This window comes from Anolis sagrei, chromosome 5, assembly GCF_037176765.1.
Source record: "Anolis sagrei isolate rAnoSag1 chromosome 5, rAnoSag1.mat, whole genome shotgun sequence".
Classification (NCBI taxonomy): Eukaryota; Metazoa; Chordata; class Lepidosauria; order Squamata; family Dactyloidae; genus Anolis; species Anolis sagrei.
Window position 1 is genome coordinate 143,472,032 of NC_090025.1, and position 19,555 is coordinate 143,491,586.

The window sequence follows — 19,555 nt, forward strand, 5'->3', positions numbered from 1 at the left end:
TCAGATGGCAGTACTCAGGCCCATAAATTATGGTGCATTTGACTCTAAAGCAATATTGGTTTTGGAGAAGGGTGTTGGTCATAAGATAGCACAATGAAAGTTGTGGCAGATTTTTAATAACCTTTATGTGTGCCAGGTTCAGAGCAGTTCAATTTTGGCACTGCTAAGGCACTCAGAAGCTTTCCATTCAATATACTGATGTATCTGGGCATGAATATAGGAGCATTGTGTTACTCTTGTCCTTCTCCAGAGGATATATGTTGCAGTGCGTTTTCCATTTCAGATAGAAGCAAGTAACTATGAAGTATGTTGAACTAGCACCATATTTGTACCCATTGGCTAAAATTCTTTCTTTCCTGGAAATCTGCTATGGAGTGGTATCCAACCTTGACTTTGGGAAGCTCTCTTTTTCTGGCCGTCTTGTTGATGTCTCAGTACTGCATAAAGCTTCACTTCATCTGTGTAATATTCTTTACCCTACTTGAGTATATAAAATTACAGTTAGACAACATAGAGTACAGTTAGACCCATTGTTAAGTTACCATTAGGTGGCAAAGTGGTGTTAAACTGCTAAGCTGCTAAACTTGTTGACCGAAAGGTCACAGGTTCAAATCCGGGGAGAGGCATGAGCTTCCCCTGTCAGCCCCAGCTTCTGCCAACCTAGCAGTTCGAAAACATGCAAATATGAGTAGGGAAGGTTACGGCGCTCCATGCAATCATGCTGGCCACATGACCTTGGAGGTGTCTATGGACAACGCCGGCTCTTCAGCTTAGAAATTGAGATGAGCACCAACCCCCAGAGTTGGACACAACTGGACTTAATGTCAAGGGAAAACCTAAGTTACCATTATAGGGGTTCCGAGATAACACATAAAGTATAAAGTATATACTCCCTCTCCTTCTGTGTACTTCTGGGTGTAGTAATTTTGGAGCTGGGTCTGCCTCTGCAGTGGCAGATGAGAGCTTCAGCTATGAGCTCATCTGTTTTTGAGCTTAAGAAAGCCTCGGGGATTGTATGGGATTGTCACAAGTCAAAAGGCAACTTGAAGACACATATGCACACATGTAAGCCAAAATACCGAGACTTGCCAAGCTCTTGACACCATCTTTCTTTTGGTAGTTACAGCCTTTAGCAGACCACATGATGCAGCTGATGGGAACTCTGCTTGACTTCACAATGGTATAGGACTGTTGTGGCATACTAAGCTTTTCCTCCCCATCTCCCAAATGTTGTAGTGTGTTATATAACCTTGCATAGTTTACAGGTTTGCTCTATACTCAGTGAGAAGTCCCAATGAAGTGTTGAGTTTGCTATTTACCCCAGTATTGAAAGAACCAGGATTTGCAATATTAACTGAACATTTCTTCTCACTGTCCAAAGTATTCTGATGTGATCAAAAGGCCATTGTAAAGCCAACTAAAGGTTGCATAAACTAAGGGTCCCTGCTCCCCACATTCTGTCATTGCTTCCACATCACCTCCTTCTTTCCAGCCTGTTCTCAGTCATATGCAACATTTGTCCATGTCAGCCCTGCATGTGATGCAAGCAGCAAGCCATAGTCCTTCTGCCACAACTCTTTGTTTCCTTCCAACTAGAACTCACCAAGTTTTCTGGCACATCTTTGGTGTCCTGTCCCTCACCCGAGTTCTCTAGTGGGGTTGTCTAGCTATACCTTTGAGTAAGCCAAATCTGCCTTGCGAATGGACAATGCCTACTGTTCTACAGAGGTTGCTGTGTAACATTGCTGTGAGGCGGAGCGTGGGTGGGACAAACAAATGATAAAACCAATGCAATCATTAACTTAAACGTTGACCTCATCTCGGCATAGTAGTAGTAATACTGGTAGGGAATATTACAGAAATCCAACTAGCTTTATTGACCATTTAATACTAAAATGAATGTGACCTTTGTTAACAAAGGTAGTACTGTTTTCAATAGACTATCCTTTTCAAGTGAAAAAGTAACCATAATTGAGAGAGATGGAGATTAGAGACCCAAACATTGACTGTTCACAATTACTACAGGAGGCCCTTGGTATCTGTTTTCCTTTAGTGCCATGATTCCCCTGTGGATGCCATACTCTGAATTATATACAATGGCACATAATAATACCAGCCCTTATTTAAAATGGAAAAGGGCTGCTTTTTGGAATTTTGCAAGGGAATATTTTTAAGCGGACGGTTTTCAAACATAGCCTAAACAGGCATATGTGTCATCTGCCCAAAATCTTCCCCATTTAATAGACTTAATAATTATAAACCTTTCTACTTTTGCATGTTGATATAAAATATCTTATGCAATTATTTTGTTGCAAATTTGTATCTTCTGTTTTGAATGTTTGTAAGTTGCCTCCTTAGTGTTTGTGTATTTGCTGTAAAAACAGATCACATAAGACATCTATGATTATCTGTATTTGAACTCAACTGGTAATCAATGAATATATCTATTTTTAACAGTACAGTGCTTTCCCCTCCCATCCTCCCATGTATCTGTCCATAGCATTTACTCTTTTTCACATAAACACATTAGAGGGCCATACAGCAAGGAGATAAGCTACTTTTACTGCCTTTCTAATTGCACATGTGTTGAATTGTAAAGTGATTTTGAGGGTAAAGGTCCGTAACAAGGAAGGAAGGACGCATTTGTCATGATCTACAGCCATAGTTAAGGGGAAATGCTGCGTGTAATTATTATTCTAAAATTGTGGAAGGATTTTAGGACAAAAATCACAAAGAAACTCTCAAAACTAGTTGGAAACTCATGTGCAAAGGACTGAATTTTCTGTGGCAGCCAACCAGTGGTTTTCCTGTAGGAATGGGACAAGGTATCTCAAGGCAGTCAGAGCTGTAATAACTAGACTGTTAGGTTTGAGTGCTTCAGGTGAACAGTGTGAGAAAGAGCTGGATTCCTCCTATTCCTTTCTTGTCCATGGACGTAGTGGATGAAAATGAGGCCTTGCAGCAGTTTTTTGAAGGTAAGAGACTGATAATTAAGGAAGGAGAGTTTTCCATTGGAACCACTGCAGTTGGTTTCATTTTATTCTGTATCATTGTTTCCTTGCTCATTATTCCTGAAATATGGCTTATGCTCAACATATCTTGCTGGGTTCCTCTGCACTTTTGCTGTTGAAGTTATCAGGCATGTGAATAGGTAGCAAAATATTCCTCATATTTATATCCTACTTTCTTTGAAACTAAGATAGCTTTTATGTACCATTCAACACTATATGGAATTTTAGGGTGGTGTGCAAACCATTGAAATGGTACCCTCAATCTAACACAGACTGCACATTAAAGTATTGGGGTCTCATAAAAGCAGTCATGTTTTATACAAATCTACAGGCTGTCATAATCTGTTAGTAACCTTTCCAAGGTTTCCCAGTGTGGCTTCTTTCCCTTTTATTGTGACACAAAGTCCAATGCGGTGCTCACAGGTGTACATGTGCTTAGCATTACACTTCTGACTGCTTTAAATTGTTTCATTTTAACTTGAGAAATAACCAGTCTGGTAAATGCACCAACATTCAGTTTAGCCTTTGTAGAGTTTTATTATGTCATCCATTCATATTAATCTGGATGGATGCACACATATACACACAATGATTTGCACCCTTGGTAAATATAAGTATTTATCTCATTTATTTATTTATTTATTTACTATACTTGTATCATAACTCAATTATAACAATGTTGGGGCAATACCAGATTAACTTTTTTGTGGGATGATATCAAAATTGCAGTGTAGATCAGTCGTTCTCAACCTGTGGGTCCCCAGATCTTTTGGCCTACAGAATTGAAGGCCAAAACATCTGGGGACCCACAGGTTGAGAACCACTGGTGTAGATGAACCTTTGGTCTCAGGAGTAGTCTGTATAGGATTTCTCTGATAGACGATATCTCAGAGACAATGGCAGTGTCACCATAGTTAACACTTACTAGTACTGAACAGAAGAAGGTGCTGGTTGACCACTTCCAAATGTCTTTTACCATAAAAACCTATGATGGAACGATCAAAGTTCTAGAAATTAGAATAATAAGATGATCTACTTGTGGTGCTGTTCAGATTTGGCAAAGAGCACACCACAAGATCATACTTGGCAAATTATTTCATAGTTCCCTTGTGGCTTTGGTGTCAAACAGTGGCTGCTCACCCTAACCCTAACTCTAACTCTAACCCTGACCCTAACCCTAACTCTAACCCTAACGTTGTCCATTGCTATTTTCAACTTAAAACTGAAATTTGAAAATTGTACATTCTGGGGAACTCAGTTCTTGGTTTTTACTCTGAAGGACAAGATGTCCATAGAGCGTTGGAGAATACAATGATGGATACACACATGCTGGAACAGTTCATAGATTGTGACCTCGAATTATTTGGAAACCTGTAAGTATGAGATCTTATTTGGAACCTTAAAAATATTAACCTTGTCCTCCACAGCAGTTTTCTTTACTTTCAGATAATATGTTTGTATACAGAAAATCCTAGTATCACATTACAGGTATACATCAGTTAACAAACTAGATGTGTTCCTCTGCTTTCCTTCTTTAACAGAAAATTTGGTACCAGAGGCAAAAAATAACATGGAAAGAATAGGGATTCCACAAAATGAAAAACAAGAGCAGTTCAATATGTTTCAGGAAATGTTTTATACAGGACAAACGATATCCATAACCACATCATTGAAGCCTTGTTTAGGAGAACAAAAATAGTTTAACCCCCTAGAAACCCTCGAAGGCTCCTTCCAAAATGCATCCAAGGATGTTTTTTTCTCTATTTATCCAGGTTTCACTTCTCTTATGATTTCCATTTTGGTAGTCAAACTTAGAGAAAAAACTTAGTCAAACTTCATTCACATACTGGGGACATCACTTTGACAGCTCATTTTTGTCTGATTTTAAAATCTTTTTCTGTGGGTTGTTGTAGGTTTTTTCAGGCTATATGGCCATGGTCTAGAGGCATTCTCTCCTGATGTTTCGCCTGCATCTATGGCAAGCATATTCAGAGGTAGTGAAGATGCTTGCCGTAGATGCAGGCAAAACGTCAGGAGAGAATGCCTCTAGACCATGGCCATATAGCCTGAAAAAACCTACAACAACCCAGTGATTCTGGCCATGAAAGCCTTCGGCAATACATATTTTTCTATGTTTTTTTCCCCACAGAGAAAGCTAGGGAAAATGAACCACTGCAGTTTAGGTGCATTTGGGCCATGTTTTCAGAAAGGGCTCACTTTGGAGGGTTTCTGCAGGCATTTAGGGTTTCCAAGAAGAAAACCCTAATTCAACACATCTCAATTTAGGGCTGCCAACACATCTCTGATTCAACACATCTCAATTTAGGGCTGCCAACATAACTCAGGCCTGCATGTCACATAGGACTGCAAGATTGTATCTGGAAGGATTTTTTCCTAACTTTGACCCTAAACAGATCTTTGGATCAAGACAAAGTACTACAAAGCTCTGTCAAGTCCCCTCTCATATTTTACACCCCAGGTTCAGCCACAGTTGTCCTCTTCCTCATTGTCTATTACTTAATTGGTGGGTATGGGGAAGGGAAAACAGGCACAGAGGAGAACCCATGTCCTTTTTTTTTTTTTTTTTGGACTACATCCACATTGCCTGACCCCACCAGCAAGACAATGGCCATGTTGGGAGGGGATACTGTTGGCTCAAAGTTGAGGTTTGGAAGGACAGATATCCTTATCCCACTTAATGGAGTTTTGGGGAAGCCCATCCTGCTCCAAAATATGTTAAAGATTAGAGTTACAGGAACTCCCTCCCAGGTCCAGTCTGGTAACTGTAATGAACTAATACTGCAAACATTGTTTTTATGTGACTCCACTTTCAGGCAAAACAAACTACCTGATTCCCCACCAGATTCAGGATCAGAACCATATTCGCCACCACACTCTCAAGGTCAGTTGGTTGCTTGCATCCTAATTTCTTGGCATTTGGGGTATGACTAAGGCTCCCTCTACACTGCCATACAATCCAGGATTATCAAAGCAAAAAATCCAGATTATCTGAATTGAACTGAATTATATGAGCTTACACTGCCATATAATTCAGCACAAAGCAGATCATCCGGATTTTATATGGCAGTGTAGAAGGCGCCTTACTTTAATGTTTGCTTGAGACAGAAAATTTGGGTTATTCTCCCCTCCTTCTTTTCAGTTGCATATCATGATACTTCATGCTGCAACATGCACCTTCTTTCTCTTCCACAGGACTAACCAATAAGTTTCCTGGCAATTTTTTGGAGGCAACTTGTAAGATGAATCCTAATGGACAAGTCTCTCCTGCATACCAGGACTACTCTCCGAAGACAGGAAATGCTGTCACATCCTGGATGAGTTGTACATCTACAAATAGCCTTGGTTTACACGGCTCTCCAGAAAGAACTTCTCTCAGTCCTAGGTAATTTGTCATTTTTGTTTGATTTAATGGAGGAAAGAAAGTGTTGCTGGAACTACTGCAGATTGAGAAGCCCTTATCCAAAATCCTTGGACCCGGAAGCCTTTTGGAGTTAGGACTTTTTGGATTTTGGAATGCCAATATTTTCATATATGTAAATAATGAGATATCTTGGAGATGGGGCCCAAATCTAAACACAAAATTCATTTACATTTCATATACACCTTGTATCCATAGCCTGAATGTCATCTTATACATAATATTGCATGAAGCTATCAGAAAGCTAGTATCACTACAGTCAGCCTCCCACACTTGTGGGTTTGAGTTATGCAGATTTGATTATTCATGGATCAGATCAGTGTTTCCCAACCTTTGGTCCTCCAGATATTTTTTACTTCAGTTCCCACAATTTCTAACAGCCAGTAAACTGGCTGGGATTTCTAGGAGTTGAAGTCCAAAACACCTGGAGGACCAAAAGTTCGGAATCACTGGATTAGATTAAAATGTTTTCTCTAGGAATCTCTAGACCCTCCACTGTATAGAGCAGGCATGGGCAAACTTTGACCCTCCAGGTGTTTTGGACTTCAACTCCTAGAAATCCCAGCCAGCGTATCAGCTGTTTGGAATTGTGGGAGTTGACGTCCAAAACACCAGGAGGGCCGAAGTTGGCCCATGCCTGGCATAGAGTCATGCTGGAGGACCTAGAGAATCCTAGAGAGAACACCTATCTAGGAATTTTTAGGTCCTTTACTGTTATCATATAGTCAACCTCTGCATCTATTTCATCTCATGCATGAAGTTATAGATCTAAGGATGGTTTCCCATATTTCCACAAGGTGGCAGCATTTAAATATGTAAAGCTCATTTTTATGTATGTGGCTTACTCAGGGGTAAATTTGATTGTGTTAAATGGAGCTTCTTTGCAACCCAAAATGCATGGGATTACAGCCCTTTTAGTATTGACAATATTTGGTGACATGGGCTACACTAAGGTGCGACTAAGGCAGAAGACAATGGCTATTATGTTATATTGTAATATTATGGACATATTTTAAAAGTTGATAATCCTCCTTTCCTCACAGTCTTTCCTTGACATCCAAAAAGAGGAAACGACCTGAGATGTTGGAAGACCCTCTAGAATTTCTAACATGGCCTGGCGACATTGGACAAAGTAAGTAAAACTGAAAGGGAAAGAAGTCACTCGTTACAGCTGATATGCACAATGCACCCCATCTCTCTATTGATAGGTTTTTTTTAGAAGTGGAGTTAGAGGACATCCATAAAGCACAACATATACCACGTTGAAACAAGACTCTATCTATCTATCTATCTATCTATCTATCCATCCATCCATCCACCCACCCACTTACCCACCCATGATCATTCTCCATTACTGAGAATGGCAACGTTTAGGTGTATTTGTTGATACTGTGGCCCTCCAGGTCCATGGAGTCTGCACCTGCAATTTCAACCAACTGCAGATTGTCACACCTTATATTATTAAATGGTGCCAATGAGAACATGGACACCGTCCACTTGTGACACTGGATCCTTTGATTGAGTACTTCCTCATTCTTCTGCACGCTGCTGAAAGGTTTTATGGCATTGTAAGTTAGTTAAATTAGCCTCCCCGCATAAAGCGGTACCTAAATTTCCTACTTGACAGATGCAACTGTCTTTCAGGCTGCATAGGTCGACAGCAAGCTAGATTGATTGAGTACTTCCTCATTCTTCTGCACGCTGCTGAAAGGTTTTATGGCATTGTAAATTAGTTAAATTAGCCTCCCCGCATAAAGTGGTACCTAAATTTCCTACTTGACAGATGCAACTGTCTTTCAGGCTGCATAGGTCGACAGCAAGCTAGACTATTAATGGTCGGGAGCTTACTCCAACCCGGACTGGCTTTGAACTCATGACTTCTCGGTCAGTAGTGATGTAATGCAGCTGGCTACTAACTGGCTATGCCACAGCTCCGTCTTACTTTGAACTGTGACCTCAGTACAGGCCAATTCACAACACACTTGGCTGTGCTATTAAAAAATGGCTCCTAGATGTACCAGTGCTTTATGTTCGTGTTGAATAAGCAAGAGTGTAAAAGTGGCACGGATGCATTTGGAAACATATATGTTGCTGCAGTGTTCTATGATCCTCCTGTGCTTTCTGAGTTGCAAAGACATTGTGCCGTTGTACTCTCTGCCATCCCATCATCTCTTGGGCCGTGTGATGCTTTTCATCTTTGCTGTTCAAAGCGGACCGCAATCACAGTGGATCTCTCTGACCTATTTTAAAGCAATGTGCCCAGAGGCCTGGCAGAGTTTTCATTATAAAGGAGCGATGCAGAATGTCTCACCCTCCAGAGGGTTTGAACTGCATTTCCCATCAACCATCACCAGTGGATGATGGGAGTTGCAGTCCAACACTACCAGAAGGACCACAGGTTACCCTCATTGATAATAATAATAATAATAATAATAATAATAATAATAATAATAATACTTTATTTATATTCTGCCCTTCTCCCCATGGGGACTCAAAGAGGATAACAGTGTAAACAGATACCAACAAACATTCAATGCCTTGTTACAATATAATGAGACACACAAACAAAAACAAAGGCAGAGGCTTCTCCTTTCATTTCTGGCTTTGGAGGTAGTGCTCATCTCTGGCTCTGGGGGAGGTGCTCTTCTCCATTTCCAAGCCAAGGAGCCTGCGTTGTCACCTTCTGGTCGTGTGACCAGCATGACTGCTTGGAGTGTCTTATGCCTTTCCTGCCGAAGCGGTACCTCTTTATCTACTCACATTTGCATGTTTTCGAACTGCTAGGTTGACATAAGCTGGGGCTAACAGTGGGAGCTTGCCCCATCCCACGGATTTGAACTACCAACCTTCAGGTCAGCAGTTCAGCAGCACAAGGGTTTAACCTAATGTGCCACCGCGGACTGATCATTCAAAAGAATTATTCATATGCAGAAAGGTAGAAAGTGTGACCATACATATGTTGTTGAACTGTCTCTATCATCATCTGTTTTCACTGTGCTAGTGATAGCTAGTACTTGTGGGAGCTGCATAGTACAGTAACATATGGATGGCTGCATATGCCATATCTGTAGTTTACGCATCCTGGTTTTGATAAAGAGGATGCATTTATTCTCACTTTCTAGTGTTGCCCATATTTTAAGAGATGAAACCTAGTATTTATTAGAATTTCTTGCTGAATTTCTCTTGATGGCTGTGCGTTAGTGAGCAAAGGGAGGGAGTGATCAGCCTTACCATGGCTCAGGCTACATCTGGTTATGCATCAACAAACACTTACGAGCACCTCTAGAGGAAACTTTGGCCGCACAATTGCCCTGTCTCTACCATGAAATTTTTATAGGGGATCCAGGTGATCTTTCATATGTAGCCTGCCTACATTTTCTCACAGCTTCCTTCGACTCCTCTCTCACCTGACCCCAGGAAATTTGTGAAGGAGGGAAAGGCAGACGTGCTAAGTAAAACCATTTAGCGCTTAGCTCTAAGAAGCCTCTGCTTGGAAAGGTACACCTTCAAAAACCTCGCCTTTTCTACACCTTACATTATCACTACTATTTCCATGTACATTTTGCTCCCTTGAAAAAGAAGGTCCTGTATCTTGAACTGCTCTTTGAAAACACTGGGGACTCTCTTGTTTTTGTTGTTTGGGGCAATTTTACAATACTACGATCGTATATTGACCATTTCTAAAGGTGGAGTTTGACAATCATGTTGGAAAATCCTCCGCCACTTAGATCTGAAATGGCATCCATACCTAACTCAACACTGTTGCTAACACCAAGATACAGTTTTCTTCTGAGATTTTTTTCCCTCTGTTACCTGTATTCACAAATGACACAGACAAAACTGTGAGGTTCAAATGCTCTACTTTTAAAATTATAGAAGGCCCCCGATTTCATGGGGCATAGGATCCTAATAAAAGTTTTAAAAAATGAATTAATTTTTAAAATCTTGAAGAAACATCACTCTAGAAATTTCTAGATCTTCCAGCATGATTCTATGGTTAATTTTGGAATGAAGTTGACCATAAAATTAGAGTGGAGAACCTATCTCCAAGGCTGGATCTACACTGCCATATAATCCAGATGATCAAAGCAGATAATTCAAGTTGTCTGCTTTGAAATGGATTATATGAGTCTACACTGCCATATAATCAAGTTCAAAGATAATCAGTATTTTAGATGCCAGTATAGATCCAGCCTAGGAAGCTCTTGGTTCTCCAGCACAACTCTGTGGTTGTTGTTTATTTGTTCAGTCACGCCAGAGCTCCCTGTTGGCCACTCCCAGACTCTGTGGTAAACTTCCACAAAGCATTTTAGACTGGATCTGTGTTTGCACAACAAAAATCATATGTAGTTCATGTTTTATCAGTCCACACAGTCTTGCTAGAGAAAGAAAATATGTCACACAGATGATCAATAAAGAACATGTAGTTTACTCTTCATAATGCAGAACAACATATTTACAGTCATGAGATCAGTTGCATTGGCTCACACAATGACCTTTTTAAGAGAGATAAATGGTCTTTCAGTGTCCATGTAGAAAATCCCCTTCCAGCAGCTCATGAAGCAAGAACTCTGTCTCTCTGCAAGCACTTGCACAGCTCAAGCCTGAAATGTAACTGTTGCCAAAACTCCCAGGCTCAGCTTGCTCCCTGGGCATGGCCTAACTAATCACCTTCGTGCCTTGCGTTTTACAGTTAACACACTCACTAACTAATTTCTTTCATGCTGCAACAATCTACACTGCCATATAACCCGGTATCAGAATCTAGATTATACACTTTGAACTGGATTATACAGATGGAAGAAACTGGATTATACGGCAGTGTAGATCCAGCCTAAAATGCTTTGTGGTAGTTGACTACAGAGTTGTGCAGGAAAACCAAGAGCTTCCTAGGATGGATCTATGTTGTTGTTCATTCGTTCAGTCGCCTCCGACTCTTCGTGACCTCATGGACCAGCCCACGCCAGAGCTCCCTGTCGGCCGTCACCACCCCCAGCTCCTTCAAGGTCAGTCCAGTCACTTCAAGGATGCCATCCATCTGGCCATCTTCCGACCTGGGAGTCCCATCTTTCAATGGCATACCGACATATCTCTGGTTGTACTGATGGATCTATGCTGCTATATAAAATCCAGATTATCTGCTTTGAACTGGATTATATGGCAGTGTAGACATATATAAACCATTTCAAAGAAGACAACATGGATTACCTGCTTTGATAATCTTGGATTATATATCGGTGTAGATCCAGCCTTAGAGATAACACTTCTCTGGACATTTGTAGGTCCTCCAGTCCAATGTTATGGTCAACTTCATCCTGAAAACTAAAACAGAGTGTATGAAGTTACAAACACTTTAAAAATGTAATATAGTCAATTAAATAATATATTTAATTAAAACACTCTTTTCAAAACATTAAAATTTAAAACAACGAGAACAATTAAAGCAGCTCACCCATCCCTCTTCTAAGGAGCTCAGTGTTTCTCTTTCATGCTGTTGTGTGCCTTCCAATCGATTTCAACCTAAGGATCCTATCACAGAGGGTTTTTTTCTGATGATGAGAATGTGTAACTTGTCCAGGGTTGCCAAGTGGGTTTTCATGGCCAGTCGGGGATTTGAACCCTGGTCTCCAGAGTCATAGCCCAACATTCAAACAATAAACAACTCTATAAAATAGGAAGAAATAAGACAGAGCCATGTTGCTAGTTAGTGTTGTCTCTCCTGGCTAGACTGTCGAATCAACAGTGACCTACATCCAGTTGCAATCTCCAGCAGCAGGAGACATACGGAATGCATTCCTGAATGATAAATTAGCAAATATGTAAATTCATTTAATTCAACACATCTAATCTAGTTGAGACTAGCAGTTGGATTTAGGTCAGCATGTTAAATGCATGAATGAGTGTCACCTGTCCAGCTGTTTTGCTTTTATACCACAGGATTTAAACCATAGAATAGGAAGGTTTTTTTCTTTATAAAAATTCTCGATGGGCCATTGGAGAAGACAAAAAATTACACATCCATGTACTTAAAAATGTCATTCAATCAAAGAAACAAACTGCTATTGCTATTAATAATGTCTACCAGGAAATGTTACGGTCACTCCTTCATATCCACAGATTCTGCCTCAACATATTCAACCATACACAGCTTGAAAATAATAATTAAAAATTTCAAAATGCAAACATTGATTTTGCTGGGTTGCTGTGAGTTTTCTGGGTTGTATGGCCATGTTCTGGAAGCATTCTCTCCTGACATTTCACCCACATCTGTGGCAGGCATCCTCAGAGATTATGAGGTCTGTTGGAAACTAGGCAAGTGGAATGTCCAGGGTGGGAGAAAGAACTCTTGTCTGCTTGAGGCAAGTGCGAATTTTGAACTGGCCACCTTGATTAGCATGTAATGGCCCTGTACCTTCAAAGACTGGCTGGTTGCTGCCCGGGGGAATCTTTTGTTGGAAGGTGTTTGCTGGTCCTGATTGATTCTTGTGGGGAAGAGCAACACTAAAAAATCAGGGGAATTCCAGACAAGAAACAATCAGGGCCAGCTAACACCTCCCAACAAAGGATGTCCACAGGCAGCAACCAGTCAGGCTTTGAAGCTATAAGGCCATTCAGTGCTAATCAAGGTGGCTAATTGCAACAGTCACACGCCTTAAGCAGACAAGAGTTCTTTCTCCCACCCTGGACATTCCACAGAGTGACCATTCATCCCATTTCTTTCTGTTCCATCTACAGTGTTATCCTTATGATGAACTTCTCCCCATCCTAAATTGAAGGCCTAACCCCACTGTTTGTCCTTTTTGGGCTCCTCTCAAATACACTTTTTCTACTCCTACCTTATCCAGGGTTTTATCATTTCATCTTGTCCATTTAGCCTGCCCATTGTGTTCGATTTTCTATTATGCTATTTTACTTTGTGAACTTTATTTGGCCACTGTATTGTATCTTTGGGCTTGGTCTCATATTAGTTGCCTCGAGTCCCCTTCAGGGAGATGGTGGTGAAGTATAAATAAAGTTTATTATTTTATTATATTATTCTTTCTCCCACTCTGGACATTTTTCCACAGATAGATAAAACTCACAGCAACCCAGTGATTCCAGCCATGAAAACCTTCAACAACACATTGATTTTGCTTTTTTATATAAGGGATACTATTTTACTATAATGGGATTTTCGCATCCCTGGATTTTGGTATCCATGCAGAGTCCTGGAACCAAACAATAGCAGGTGCTATGGGTCTATTGTATTTGACAAAATGCAACTAGCTATGCCACATGCAATCATAAATTCAATATATCAGCTACATGTAATTTGTATATCATATTTATTTATGCAAACCATAACAAAGCATAAAACTATTATAAAACCTGATGGACATATGATGGATTGGACTGTATCCATACAATCTTGTGTTCTTGGAAACTCTTATTGGAATGTAGTAAATAATGAAATGAATAATCCAATTAATTGCTTTTATAGAACAGTGTTCAAATAATAATATGGTTTTTAACACCTTTGCCTGCTGAAGAAACCAGTGGAGCATTGAAAGCTTGTTACATGTTTAGTTGGCCCAATTAAAAAATAATCACTTTTTGTGGATTTTGACTGGTGCTGTATTTTGCTGTATAGCTCTCAATATATTTCCTGTTTTCTTTCCACGAATTACCTATTAAAGGTTTTTCTTTTTTCCTTCTGGTTTCTTTCCAGTGCCTATTAAAGACTTTTCTTCTGACATGCAAGTTTATGACTGCGACAGGCAGAGTGTGGGGTCTGTTGAGAAATGCTGCCAGTCCCTTACATGGCAGCCATATCGAAAGTCTTCCTGGAGTAGCCTGTTTAATCATAATTATGAAAAACTGTAAGTGCCAGTCAGGATCTATCATTACTTTAATGTATATTTAATTTAGCATTGTAATACTCAGCTTGCTGTGGAAAGATATGAGAAGAAGTTGCACAATGGATTGTGTTGTACATATGGTGTTTCTGCTACAAAATTGTACTTGCTAGATCTTTCTTTCCAGGGAGTCTTGAGAACATAGAAATGAGTGGCCTAAGTGGACCGTCCTTTTTTATATGTTCTTTACCTGGTCACTATGGCCCTTTCTACAGTTCCAAATAAAATCCAGATTATCTGCTTTGAACTGGATTATATGGCAATGTAGACTCACACTCCTGTTATATCCCAAATAGACTACTGCAATGTGCGTGGGGTTGCCTTTGAAGACTGTTCAGGATCTTCAAGTGGTCCAATGGGCGGCAGCCAGATTCCTCACTGGAGCGGCATACAGGGAGCATACAACAGCTCTGTTACGTCAGCTCCACTAGCTGCCAGTTTGCTACCACACCCAATTCAAAGTGCTGGCTTTAGCCTATAAAGCCCTAAATGGTTCCAGCCCAGTATTTTGCCCCCCCCCCCCCCGCAACCAATCACTGATATATATTTTCTGTTCGTCGTTCGTCGTGGGAGTTCTGTGTGCCATATTTGGTTCAATTCCATCATTGGTAGAGTTCAGAATGCTCTTTGATTGTAGGTGAACTATACATCCCAGTAACTACAACTCGCATATGTCAAGGTCTATTCCCCCCAAGAGCGCCTCAAGAGCGCCCCTGGGCAAAATCAACTATACTGCAAATGCTTACATTGTGTAATGGGTTGAGCCGCCCCTGATTAAGATCTTCTTGGGAGACCCTGCTCTCGATCTCACCTCCTTTGCAGGTGCAGTTGGTGAGGACGAGAGACAGGGCCTTCTCAGTGGTGGTCCCTCGGCCATGGAACTCCCTTCCCAGTGATATTCAATCAGCTCCTTACTTCCTAGCCATCAGAAAAAAGTAAAAAACATGCTATGGGACCAAGCTCTTGGAGAATAACCGCAGTGCAGTAAATGAATGTAGAATCTGTGCAATGACAACTAGAATGTCTCAGGATTATGACCTTGGATTGTATGATTTTAATAACTGATGTAATTGTTTTAAGATGTTTTAATTCTTTGAGTTTTAACGTAAATGTTTATTCAATTGTATGTTTTTGTATGCCACTGAATTGTTGCCAATGTGTGAGGACGCACTGAGTCTCCCTCGGGGTTGAGAAGGGTGGGGTACAAATGTGGTAAATAAATAAAATCCAGTTCAGAGCAGATAATGTGGATTACCTCCTTTGATAATCTGGATTATATGGCAGTATAGAAGGAGCCCTAGTCTGCATACCTTCAAAGATTTCACAGATAAACATTGGGACATGTATGACCTGAATGTTTTTTTTAATCATATATCTTTCTTGATTTTGATTCAGTCTTTTAGGTGAACAATTAAAATATGAAGATTTTAGTAGGGAGAGATATGAGGGTGGCGGGTGGGGGGGGGAGGGTCATTCATATGCAAATTAGTTTAAGATACAGAAAGTAATGAAGATGTTAAAAGAATTAAATATTTACATTAATGAATACACTGTTCACAGTGTGTGAGATGGACCCCTTGGTGACACAATGGGTTAAGTCCTTGTGCTGGCGGGATTACTGACCAAAAGGTCAGCGGTTCAAATCAAGAATGGGTTGAGCTCCCTCTGTCAGCTTCAGCTCCCCATGCAGGGACATGAAAGAAGCCTCCCACAAGGATGGTGAAACATCAAACATCTGGGTGTCCCCTGGGCAATGTCCTTGCAGACAGCCAATTTTCTCACACCAGAAGCGACTCAAGTTGCTCCTGACATGAAAAATAAATGTGTGTGAGATTTTGGTGCCCATCCATAAGCAGAGTAGAATTGGAGCTGGGGGACGATTGCTCCTGAATATAAAAGAAAATGTTGGTCATATAACTAGTTAAAAGCTGAGCTTGGAAAAGTTATTGCTTTGTACTATGACTCCTATGGAGCTCTCCGTCAGCACGAGTGATTTTTCTAAGTTCTGGGAAATGGCCTCATTTTTTTTACTTGTTTTTCTCCGAAATACAACATCTTTTTATGGTTCCTTCTTCTAAATCAGAAGAGATAGGAAGAGCCATTTTATGAACCAGGTCTTTTTGACTGGTGTACTAAACTAACATGAAGAAAACTGGTATCAAAGGAACAAATGGATTTTTATTCATTATCCTGAAAAACCATAGAGTGGATACACATTTTTCCTAAAGTCTATACATTAAACCAGGGGTCCTCAAACTAAGGCCCAGGGGCCAGATATGGCCCTCAAAGGTCATTTACCCGGCCCTCACTCAGGGTCAACCTAAGTATGAAATGACTTAAAAGCACACAACAACAACAAAAATCCTATTTCATCAGCCAAAAGCAGGCCCACACCTCCCACTGAAATACTAATAAGTTTATATTTGTTAAAACTGTTGTTCATTTTAATGATTGTATTGTTTTAAAGTGTTTTTGCACTACAAATAAGATATGTGCAGTGTGCATAGGAATTCATTCATGTTTTTTTTCAAATTATAATCTGGCCCTCCAACAGTTTGAGGGACTGTGACTTGCCCTTGGTTTAAAAAGTTTGAGGACCCCTGCATTAAACCATTCTAACTTCTAATGGCTGAATGAAAATATGGGTTCTGAAGAGCTCCCCCCTTTTTGGACTCCTTGAACTTGCTTTCCAAGAGTTGCTTGAAAGTAAGTAAGGCGGGGACACCTCAGCTGGAGCTATGGTGGGGAGTTCAACACAGGAGCCTTAGGAGACCACAAGTGGAACATGAGCCAGGAGTGGGATGCAGCAGCTCAAAAGGCCAATGCAATCCTAGGCTGCATCAAGAGGAGGGTAATGATCAAGGGAAACCACTGTGTGTTAAGTTTGGTCCAGATCCATCAGTGTTTGGGTTCATAGTGCTCTCTGGATGTAGGTGAACTACAACTTCCCCAAGTCAAGGTGAATTTTTCCCAAAGACCTCTAGTTATGGGGGCCATAGTGTACATTTGACAAGTCTTTCAAAGATGAGCAATATAACTTCCTACAAGACTTGAAGTTTTGTGCTTCAACCTGAAGAAGGATGATTGACTAGACCTCTAATTCACTATTTCTTTTGAGAAGATCTTTAATATCTTTCCCTGGAATGGAGTACTGGAAAATAGCAGAGCAAACAAGGCTTCTGTCTCATGTTTACTTACACAATAAGAGCAATCCTTTAGGCAAATTTGCAAGTGTCAATATCAGGACATTTGTGTGTGTGTTTGAACAGAATTCTACTCCTAAATCGAGCCTGAATATTGGAAGAATGAATGCCCAAAGAAACTTTCGCCATTCATTTGTGTGACAATATTTACAATACAGCCTTGGTTATTTATGGTTGAGTAATGATTTGCTGTAGGAAAGAAATACAGTTTGCATATGCTGACATGACTGGGGACTATTTCCCAGGAGTCCTTCCCTAATAACATAGGCAATGCTTTATACATTCTTTGCAGTGCAGATCCATTTCAGCTATCCTGGAATTCCAGTCCATGAAGTCCCTTCTTGGCATTAATCAACTAATCTCTATTCATTCAGTTTTAAAAGCCGCAAAGGACAATGCTGAAATTTGCATTTGATAGCCTGAACCTCTCTCAGTAAGCATTAGCATCCTATCAGCAGCTCGAGGCTACACTAATCCTTGACAAGTAGCTGTGATCCAAGGCTGCTAGGGGACCATCCTGCTCCAGAACTGTATTTAATTTGAAACAGAGCTTGGGGAAAAAATACCTTTTTGGACTTCTCCCAGAAAGCGATACAGATTGGAAAATTCTGGGAGTTGCAGTCCAAAATTGTTACCTTTCCAAGCTCTGATAAGAAGTTAACCAGGCAAGAGCCTTTCTTATCTCTCTGTCTTGTATCCTTCTTGTCGCACGCATGCATCTTTCTTTACTACCATAAACTGCCCAAAGATCTCCTACTCTCTGAAACAAGTCCAGGCCTTATTTTTACAAGTACCATGCAGAATGCCTTTCTACAACCATCTCTACTATTTCCATTCAGTTCCTACATTCCTAAACTCATCCTTTTCTGAAAAATCTTTAGATTCTTATTTCTCATTGGAACAAAGATGCTTATTGCCCCCTCCTACTTTCTGTTTCTCTCTATAGAACTAATAAACAAATACACAAACAAATATTTATTACAGACATAGACCAGCATAAGGAGAGTGGGGGTACGGTCTCATAAAAGCATTATACATTACAATCATTAGAATCTAAGCTAAAAGCTAGAGTAAGGTAAAGGTAAAGATTTTCCCCTGACATTAAGTCTAGTTGAGTCTGACTCTGGGGGTTCGTGCTCATCTTGATTTCTAAACTGAAGAGCTGGCATTGTCCATAGACACCTCCAAGGTCATGTAGCTGGCATGACTGCACGGAGTGCCGTTACCTTCCTGCAGGAGTAGTACCTATTGATCTACTCACATTTGCATGTTTTCAAATTGCTGGGTTGGCAGAAGCTGGGACTAACAGCGGGAGCTCATCCCGCTCCCCAGATTCAAACTGCCAACCTTTCAGTCAGCAAGTTCAGTGGCTCAGTGGTTTAACCTGCTGCACCACTGGAGGCTCCAAAAAGCTAGAATACAGAGGTATATTAAGATGCTAAAACACAAAATACTATTTGGAAAAAAGAGTAGAAGGAAATGAAAAGGGAAGAGAATCTGGAGGGAGGGGTAGAAGAATTCAGGGACTATGGGGAGCATAAGGAGGGAGGAGTACAGTCAGGCACAGGTCTAAGGGACTAGGGAGTGGGAGCACTAAATACCTATGGTTTCAATTTTCTGATAAAATAGAGTGCTGACTTGTTGTACCAGTTATCACTCAAATAATTTTAAGCAGTGCCCTAGAGACCTATAACATCTAGTCTTTGCAAACTACCATGTGTGTATATTGGAGATAGAGCAAATCTGGGATATATGTCTAGAAACCTAAAGTCACTCCATTTGGATTCAAAAGCATTCCATGGGCTCCACTAGTTCTGCATATGAACTTTTTTTTCAAAACTGGAAGTGATTGGAAGTCTACTTTCTTTAACTTCATGGTTGGGAAAATAATGTTGATGGTGCTACATACCCCATAATTTCTAATGGGTGGTCTTGAACACATACATTGGTGATAAGGTTGAAAACAGCACCTCGAACAGGCGACCTCATCAGACAGGCAAAATTGCC

The 19,555-nt window shown here is 40.5% G+C and overlaps 1 protein-coding gene across 1 annotated transcript in view; it reads left to right on the forward strand.

Annotated features, from left to right (window-relative positions):
- The first annotated feature begins 2,905 nt into the window (after positions 1-2,905).
- Positions 2,906-19,555, forward strand: part of MYRFL (myelin regulatory factor like) — a 62,213-nt gene continuing 45,563 nt past the window's right edge. Inside the window, exons 1-6 of the mRNA XM_060777468.2 lie at positions 2,906-2,975; positions 4,291-4,384; positions 5,846-5,913; positions 6,225-6,414; positions 7,494-7,582; positions 14,159-14,309. Coding sequence (XP_060633451.2) covers positions 2,930-2,975; positions 4,291-4,384; positions 5,846-5,913; positions 6,225-6,414; positions 7,494-7,582; positions 14,159-14,309 — 638 coding nt within the window. The 5' untranslated portion in view covers positions 2,906-2,929. The remainder of the gene's footprint in view (positions 2,976-4,290; positions 4,385-5,845; positions 5,914-6,224; positions 6,415-7,493; positions 7,583-14,158; positions 14,310-19,555) is intronic.